Here is a 9,319-nt window from a genome sequence, read left to right as displayed (position 1 = left end):
CAACCTCCACCACAAAATATGGAGCAACAGGTGTGAGACCAGAGTGAGACCAGAGTGAGACTAGAGTGAGAACGTGACTCCTCATCCTTGCGTCCCACAACACTCTTCTGTTTGATAAAGGTTTACTTATTAACTATTTATGACATCTTTTTAATGTCTTAATGACATTAAAAAAACGTAAAGTTACATTAATACTGGCATCATAAAATGTTATTTTATTATTATCACTATTATTGGTTTTGGTGGGAGTACTTTTACTTTTCTAATTATTATTAAACTATATATATATATATATATATATATATATATATATATATATATATATATATATATATATATATATATATTAGTGGTGGGACTTTAACGCGTTAATTTCGATTAATTAATTACAGGAAAATTAACGCACTAAAAAAATTAACGCATTTTAACGCATTTAACGGACGAGACACTTTTGCACCGTGGAATGTTTCTCAGTGAACGAGTTCCAGACATACAGATTATATGGACCAGATGGAAGTAGGCTACAAACAAAAATAGTGTTATTTACACTTTATGTAGGAAGGAGTTCGCTTATCACAGGAGCACTTCCACCCTACCACCTCAACGCAAAACATGTTGCGGCTAAAGCTGGGCGTACACTGTGCGATATTTTAAATCGTGTACTCAGCTCCAGCTCAAACTGTACGACTAAATCGCAGGGAGAGTCGGCTCGTGGAGCTGCTTCAACAGTGCGATACTCTCACGAGGAGCGATTTGAATTTCAAACATGTTTGATATTCTTGCGACGCTGCGATTTCTGATCGGGAGTTGTGAATCGCTCCTCGTATACCTGTGTAAACTATACGATGCACGACACGCGATTGAGCCGAAACGAGTGAAAAATCGGCTGAAAATGGGCCAAAAATCGCAGTGTACGCCCAGCTTAATGCGCAGGTCAGTAATGATAACTTAGCTGCTAAATGTATTCCTAATACGATAGGGTGACCAAACGTCCGTAATTCACATCCTGTGAGGAAATGTCCTGGTTTTTAAATTACCTTCATTGGACCATTAAGACTGGATTAAACTTTCGCGAGTGGCCGTAGCGCGCGACTCCGCACACGTTTATACATGACGCGTCACATTATTTGTGTTGTCCGCTCCCTGTGGTCGAAGATAAAGACTTACAAGAAGCGCTGCGAATTGCGTCAACTGATGCAAGTTACGAACTACCGTCCAGGGGTGAGTTTCCTAAAACGTTCTTAGCGCCAAGTACTTCTTAACCTCGTACGTAAGAATGAGGTAACAAGTACTTGGCGCTAAGAACGTTTTGGGAAACTCACCCCAGAAAGACAATGTCGAAGAAAATCCAGCAGCTGTATGATGAGGAATAGGAAGTAAAACAGGTTATTGTGAAGAGCGCCACAAATGTGGCTCTGACTGGGGATCACTGGACCTCTGTTAGCAACAAGAATTATCTTGGTGTGACAGCTCATATAGATGATGAATCTATAGATGATGAAGATCCAGTCATTTGCTTTGAGCATGCAGAAGACCACTTCTAGGCACTATGGAGATGCCTGTGGCAGAAGCCTGGGAAATTAAAGAAATTGCTAAAATGCTATTAAAAAACATCTTCTGATTTACTTCAATTCTTCCAATATCCTGAGCAAAACTCCCAAAATTAAACAACATTTTTGATCAGAATTTCCAATGTTCTGAACTGTTTTCTGCACACTACACATATATTGGTCTGTGTAGTAGACTGGTGGAAAAATAAACAAGATGTTTAGTTTATAGTTTTTTAGTTTAGTTTATGATTATGTTCATTGATTCATTCATCATTCAAACTTAAATTAATATTTCTCATGTTAAATACTGAAATGCGATTAAAATGCAATTAATTCGATTAATTTTTTTAATCGCGTCCCACCCCTAATATATATATATATATATATATATATATATATATATATATATATATATATATATATATATATATATATATATATATATATTATATATATTCTATATATTATTATACTACTACTATAATTGTATTCTATACCATCATGCCAATAAAACCATCTTGAGTGAGAGAGAGAATCCAATGTTTTTTTCCACTAGCACAATAGCACTTCTGTTTTCAGTTCTGAATCTCGGAGACCCAAAGCCAAACCTGCCTGGGTGCCTTTAGCTGTGGCCAAATGCTCCCTCACTAGTGAGGCAGACCAGTCCGTGCAGAGCCAGACCCGACACCCCAGAACCCCCCCACCCCAGCACTGCCCTGGTGCGGGTTACAGCTTCATGCACACAGGCTGATGTGCAGAATCAAGTGTGTAAAAGCTGCAAAGCAGTTTAATGTAATAAACATTCAAAAGTTAGATAATTGTTTATTGTCTTTTAGGCGTCAGAACCAGCCTTGGACCCGTTTATGGCCACAGTAAACCTGGCTAGCAGCCACCGCTGGCTCCATGGGGCAGACACACGGCCAGACTTCTCCAAGTCTCTCCTAGCATGCACGCGGGGAGCGATGCTGATTGGCTGGATTGCAACAGGCGTTTGGGTTACCCTCGGCCACGTTCAAACACAGAGAACTCGCACACGCACACACATACACACACACACACACGGTTGAATTCACACTGACGTGGCATAAAAGATTGCAGCCAGAAAGATCAAAAAGAGGTGGATGAATGTAAAGCAATCCAATTGACAAGAGAGAAAAGACAAGAAAGGAGAGAGAGAGAGAGAGAGAGAGAGAGAAGAGTGAGACAAAGCAAAGGAAGAGAAATACAGAAAGAAATGGAGAAAAACGGATGAAGAGTTGAACTTAGTGGTGAGATGGGGTGAGTGGGAGGCTCCAGCATCACTCCATAAACACACTGCTCCTGTGTGTGTGTGTGTGTGTGTGTGTGTGTGTGTGTGTGTGTGTGTGTGTGTGTGTGTGTGTGTGTGTGTGTGTGTGTGTGTGTGTGTGTGTGTGTGTGTGTGTGTGTGTGTGTTCAGTGTGCCAAGGACAACGAATAGGTCTCCAACGACCAACCACAATGACCAACCCAGTGAGAGTGTCGGTGCATGTGCACGTATGTGACGGGGATCGCTGGGATTGATGTGCACAACCGCACACCTGTGACCCAAACAGTGAGCCGACCCAACACGCTCGCCCGGGCCCCATTTGCAAGCCTGTGGCACCCTCACTCCTTCATTCTCCTGTCTGTTCTATTCATGATCACCCCCCCCCCCCTTTCACCTCTCACCCACTTCCTAACCTCCTCCCTTTCCCCCTCCTCCCTTAGAGAGGTCGGGAATAAAGGAGTGATGTCATCAGCACCCCGTAAGCCGTCCCACAATGCCAGCTCTTCCAACGCCCCTCCCCCTTCCTTAGACTTTACCAGTCACTACTCAATTATCTCAATTGTGACATTAATGCAATACATTATTAAATGAATTAAACTCAATTATCTGGCAACCCTGACAATAATGAATCCATAACCCTTAGCTCCTATTAAAATGACCCGTGTAGTGTTGAGGCTGTGTAAGACTCAGCCGGGCACCACTCGGTGCAGAGCGGGCCAGGCCGTGTGGGGCTCTTCCATAGTGTGGTTTTCTGGGGTTCTCTAGTCTTCTCCAAGGCTCACCCATAGTTACAGATAAACACATTTCCTGAATGATCGCATCAGAGAATGATCACACGTCACCGAGGGAAGATTTCTCCTGCTCTCTCTCTCTCTCGTACGTGCACACACATGCATTAAGGAAGGCCATCTTGCATTAATATAGGGACTCACACACGTGCACGCGCCTGAATTAATATAGGGACTCACACACGTGCACGCGCTTGCATTAATAGAGACTCTCTCACATGCAAGTGGATGCATTAATAAAGGCCTTTGACGGGGGAAGACGGGGGCTATTGTGTGCCTCTATCACTCCACCATTGGGGGGGGGGGGGGGGAGGGGGCTGACAAAAGCAGACAAAGACGAAAGGCGTCACTCAGTCTGCGTGACTGCGGTCTGACACACTGAACAGATGATCACACCTACCTGTCGTTTGTCACACTTTGGCAGCTAATAAGGACGAGTTGTGACAGTATCATTCTCAAGTGACTCCACGAGCACCCGACACCCCTCCTCAGTCTTACACAGCAGCTGGTATGAGGTGCTGTTAAAGGAGGAGGCGGGGCTAGCAGGAAGCGCCCTACTGAAGTCTCAGTACCTGAGGCTGTTTACAGAGCTGTACCGATTCAACCATACAATACAAACACATTCGTTGTGTCGCGCAGGCAGGGAGAACGTTTCTCCTTGCCTTTGACGTTCCACTAGAAAGAAACTATTGAAAAACAAAAACCTTACACGCTATTTCATTTAGTAAATGCAGCACTGGTTTCCATGATGATTCCTCAGGTTAAAAAAGCGTATTTTTCCGCAATGCAGGGTTTTAACCCGAGGAGAAGAAGCAAAGAGAGGATGTCAGCGGTCTAGACTACAGAAAAGACTACAACATCCATAAGGTCTCAACCTGACGGGGCGTAAACGGGGCGTGCCATTCCACAGGGGCAGGGGGGTGAGCAGCAGTGACGGGTCAGGTCCGGTCAGGCTCAGGTCCGGAGAGCGAGGGTGCGAACCCCTTGAACACGGGAACGACACGGCCGGTCCACTCAGAGACACAGAGTGTGTGGTGTTTAAAGGTGCCACCGCCTCCACTGGTCGGCCCGTCCCAACACAAGTGCCTCTCCACTGACCAGTAGCCTTCGAAACGACTCCACGACGCGTGATTGTGTCTGATCAGTGTGTGTGTGTTGTCTGTTTTTTTCCTATCCTTGTTTACTGTGCAGGAGAGAGCAGCTTCGAGCTTCCTGCTCCGGCAACTCCACCCTAGAGCTCCACCTTAGAGCTCCACCCCAGCTCTGGTATCCACGTATGGTGGTGGAAGAGGTGTGAACATCGGGCCGATGCAGACGGTTCAAGGCCCCGGGCTGTTTACATGTCTGTGGTGAGTACACGGCAGCCCTCGGGGTTCCTGTGCGGATCTGGAGGGAATGATTTGGGGGGCCGGAAGAAAGAGGCGAGACCAGGAAGACCGGAGGGAACGGGGCGCTCACACGAGTCCTGCCAACGGGTGAGACGGCGTGGCACTGGGGCCCCGCGGCTGAATGGGCCGGGTGTTCTCCGGCTGCGGTGCCTAAATGAAGCGTGAAGAAGAACGGCCTCAGACACAATGAGAGGGTTTTGGCGACAGGGAGAGACCAGGGGACAGAGAGAGACCAGGGGACAGAGAGAGACGGAGAAGAGCAGAAAGGAGGGAGGCGTCTCAGATTAAACTGCTGGGACCGTAACGGGGAGGCGATGGACACAATACACAAACATCTAAACTGTGTGTTTGTGCCCTTTTGAGAGCTAGAAACAGTGTTAGCTGATACTTTTGGCATTTGGGTAACCAGGACAGATCAGGACAGCGGATTCTCACCCGCTGACTGACGTCATTAGTAATATAGTTGATTCATTTGTACAGTTCAACCTGTTGGCGTGAGGTGGTAAAATCACAGATTGTACTACCAAGGTGCGATTCGTCATGTACCCCCCAACTACATTCTTGCATCACCACCGGGACAAAACGACTCACTGCCGTTTGCATTAAACTGGAATTATTACTTACGGCAGGCCACGACAGGCCACGTTTTCACGGCCTCTGCCAATTCCATTTACTTTTACAACGGCAAATTCTTTATTCCGTTAAGGAATGCGCACGGAACTTTCCAGTAGCGCCGGTTGACTTCCATTACGACTCGGCCAATGTAAAAGGAGACGCAAAGCTCCTGGTTGCTACTAAACATAGCCGAATATTTCATTACTAGGCACATTTTCCAAGCCTTCCTCGTTTATCTGGTAACACCTCGTCATTACAACAACCCGAAATGAGACGCTTAAAAACTTTTTTTGCGTCTGGAGTAAATCAGAGTTTCGCACGCGTGTCAAGTGAAGTGAAGACGTGGATCAGCCAAACGAGTCTCCCTGTCGTGGTTAACGTGGTCATGTTTCCAAAACGTGTCCAATATGTACAAAACGTGTCATTCTTGCACGCTAACTTGTATAAAAGCCGCGGAAGGACGTGTAAAGAAAACGTTTGCACTTTTATTCTGGACCTGAACTTCCACCGTGTGGGTTAATCAGTGCATGGTGCGAGCCCAAAGACCGCAGCGTGCAACTCCACGAATGAATGAATCACCTTTTAATAGTGCACGCGCTACACTCTCCTTATCTGTCCAGATGCCTCGCGCAAAAGATTCGGGATCTTCTCACAATATTATGGGTAGCAACTCGGTCAAAAGAGCAAAAAGATGTTATAAAGTTTCATATAATACGGTCTTACCTGTGTTAGATCCAAGTTACCCCCTCTTGACAAAGTTTAACGATCTCGAGACAATGTAGCAACTAAACCCCACCGGCCCCTCGCGCCTCACCGAACCACAAAACCGCCCTCGCGCCCCCGCCACTGACGTCACAAACACTCGGGACGACCGGATTACGAGTGTTTACACCAGGGGTCCCCAAACTTTTTCCTGCGAGGGCCAAATAACTTTTCTCTTCTCTGATGGGGGGCCGGGGTCAGTTTGAAACAGAAAAGTTTGACAATCACAGGGGTGCTGCAACATTTATTGTTTTCAGAAAGCGACACATAACCAAACATTAATAACACTTTCCGGGATCTTCACACAAAAAAGTCAAGAAATAAACAATAACACTATTAACAAACTAAATATTAACCATTAACAAAATAAATAACAATATTTATGAAATAATAACTAAATAATCCTCTCTGGGTTCTTCACAGAAAAAAGTCTGGTAATAAATAATAACACTATTAACCAACTAAATAACACTATTTAAGAAAAAAATAACACCATTATTAAAATAAATAACACCAAAAAATGCTCTTTGGGTTCTTCACAGAAAAAAAAAAGTCTGTGGAACATTAACTTTCTGTTGTGCCGTGCACATCTTAACAGGTAAAGTTGTCAGAACAGAATTTCTTCCTTAAATGACTCATATGAGTAGTCCCTCAAAGTTCTCGTGTTCCTTCCTTATAATCCTTTTGTAGATTGTAGGTTCTAGAAGGCTTGTAGATACCTTTCTCTCTCATCAACTTCCTTGTGACCTACACAGCACAATACATTTTTTATGCATTTTATCCCAGTAGATTTTATGATCATATTTGTTTATACTCAGAATGACTCATTCAAGTCAGAAAAGTGAGCTTACCTATGTATGTTCATCAGTGTGAACTGTGGGCCTGCATTTGGCTGGTGAGAAGTTGAATGTCAGGTTCCATTCTAGTCACAGCCAGTCTCAAACACTGATGCAGATGTTCATCTGTCAATCTTGATCTCAGCGAAGTTTTCAGGAGTTTCATGTGCGAAAATGTTTGTTCGCAGATATACGTGCTTCCAAAAAGTGTGGACATCTTCATTGCGTGTTTTTTTATGTTAGGGTACGTGTCGTTTGGGAGTGCGGCATAGAAGTCAATAAGACTGTTGGGCTTGAACATGTCTTTCAGAACATCACAGTTCTGTAACTCGGCCAACTCAAACTGATAAGAAGGCTGGGCTTCATCGATGTCGGCAACAAAGGGGTTCTGGAAAAGACGGATTTCTTTTGCATGAACATGTAGTTCACGGAATCGCACACCGAACTCCGCCTTGAGCATTTCCAGTGCTTCCACGCACTTTTCAGTTGGGAACGGGACCGCTGGGTTCTCTGCAGAGAGGTTTTGGGTAGCAGGGAGATGGACGAAGTTGTGCTTTTTCACTTGCTCCAAAAGCAGCGCTAGTTTCACCTCAAATGCTTTTATGTGGGAATACATGTCGCAAATGAGTTTCCCCTGGCCTTGTAGCTGCAAGTTAAGGCTGTTCAGAATTTCTGTCACGTCTGTTAAAAATGCCAGGTGCCATTTCCACTCTGGGTCCATCAGCTCTGGGACCGTTTTGTCTTTTGAATGAAGAAATGCGTTAATTTCAGGTAGCAGCTCGTAAAAACGCCTCAAAACTCTGCCCCGGCTCAGCCATCGGACCTCTGTGTAATACAGCACGTCGCCGTGCGCAGACTCCAGCTCAGACAGGAATTGTTGGAACTCCCTGTGTTTAAGTCCCTTTGCTCTGATTAAGTTTATGCATGACACCACAACCTTCATGACAGAATCCCACTTCAACACTTTGCAGCACAGTGCCTGCTGGTGAATTAAACAGTGGACTTGTAGCGGGGCGGTGAGACCCCGCTCTTCCATCTCCCGCTTCACGCGTCCTGTTAGACCCCGAGACGCGCCCACCATACTAGGAGCCCCGTCAGTCGTAATGCTGGCAAGCTTTGACCAGTCCAGGTCCAAGTCTTCCATGGTTTGGCATACTTTGCCGAAAATATCCTCCCCCGTTGTAGTCCCTTTGAGACTTTGGAGGGCTGCCAACTCCTCGCTCATCTCAAAGTTTGCGTTAACTCCACGAATGAAAATTACCAGCTGCGCTGTGTCCTGCACATCCGTGCTCTCATCCAATGCTAATGAAAAAAAGTCAAATTCTTTTGTCTTCTGCTGCAGCTGTACATACACATTACCCCCGATTTCTTCGATGCGTCTGGTGATTGTACTCGCTGACAGACTCACTGCATTGAAGACATCTTTCTTCTCGGGACACACTTCCTCCGCGACAGCATTCAAACATTTCTTAACAAACTCTCCATCCGTGAAAGGTTTACCGCTGCTTGCTATAATTTGAGCAACCCGAAAGCTGGCCCGAACGGATGACTGGTTCAGCTGAGCTTGGCGTACAAATGTATTCTGCTGAGCTAACAGTCCACTTTTTAACTTTAACAGTTTGTCTGCCCGCATTTGGCCTTGCAAACTATCATACTGGTCTTTGTGACGGGATTCATAGTGCCGTCGTAGATTGTATTCTTTGAATACCGCAAGCGCCTCTTTACAGATGAGACAAACAGCCTTTTCTTTGCATTGAACAAAAAAATAATCGTTTGTCCACTGCAGGTTAAATACCCTACATTCAGAATCAATTTTTCTCTTACCTAACCTTTTCGCCATTACGTTCTCTTTCACAAGGAGCAGTATTTTTTTCCCTGGGGGTAGGGGGGAGGGGGTGTTCCGGGGGCCAGGTCAAATGTTCCGGGGGCCGGGTCAAACGTGGAGGCGGGCCGTGTCCGGCCCGCGGGCCGTAGTTTGGGGACCACTGGTTTACACTGTAGGATTTAGAATTAGCTCTTTTTTTCGCGCACAATCAGACAAATATCATGCTTTTCGCCCTGACGTATCCAAAATGTCTTAAATTTAAAAGAC

At 45.3% G+C, this 9,319-nt stretch overlaps 2 protein-coding genes across 2 annotated transcripts in view; both read right to left on the bottom strand.

Moving 5' to 3' along the window:
* The window catches only part of acsl2 (acyl-CoA synthetase long chain family member 2), a 17,609-nt gene extending 11,115 nt beyond the window's left edge, over window positions 1–6,494 (bottom strand). The window contains exon 1 of the mRNA XM_076990293.1: window positions 6,353–6,494. The gene's annotated coding sequence lies outside the window, so the exon portion shown is untranslated. The remainder of the gene's footprint in view (window positions 1–6,352) is intronic.
* Window positions 6,495–6,687: 193 nt separating this feature from the next.
* On the bottom strand, window positions 6,688–9,056 carry LOC143491372 (general transcription factor II-I repeat domain-containing protein 2-like). Its single transcript, XM_076990294.1, has 2 exons — window positions 7,243–9,056; window positions 6,688–7,138 (listed from the first exon to the last, which is right to left on the bottom strand). Exon 1 carries the CDS (start codon window positions 8,858–8,860, stop codon window positions 7,256–7,258), a length of 1,605 nt encoding a protein of 534 aa, XP_076846409.1. The 5' UTR covers window positions 8,861–9,056; the 3' UTR covers window positions 6,688–7,138; window positions 7,243–7,255.
* Window positions 9,057–9,319: the final 263 nt, after the last annotated feature.

The sequence above is a fragment of the Brachyhypopomus gauderio genome, unplaced genomic scaffold (assembly GCF_052324685.1).
Source record: "Brachyhypopomus gauderio isolate BG-103 unplaced genomic scaffold, BGAUD_0.2 sc74, whole genome shotgun sequence".
Lineage (NCBI taxonomy): Eukaryota > Metazoa > Chordata > Actinopteri > Gymnotiformes > Hypopomidae > Brachyhypopomus > Brachyhypopomus gauderio.
The sequence above is the reverse complement of the archived record's forward strand: the minus strand, read 5'-3'. Positions and strand labels throughout refer to the sequence as shown.

Bases quoted from the DNA above. Each gene is read 5' to 3' on its own strand.
- LOC143491372 (XM_076990294.1), bottom strand. From the start codon at position 8,860: ATGCGGGCAGACAAACTGTTAAAGTTAAAAAGTGGACTGTTAGCTCAG.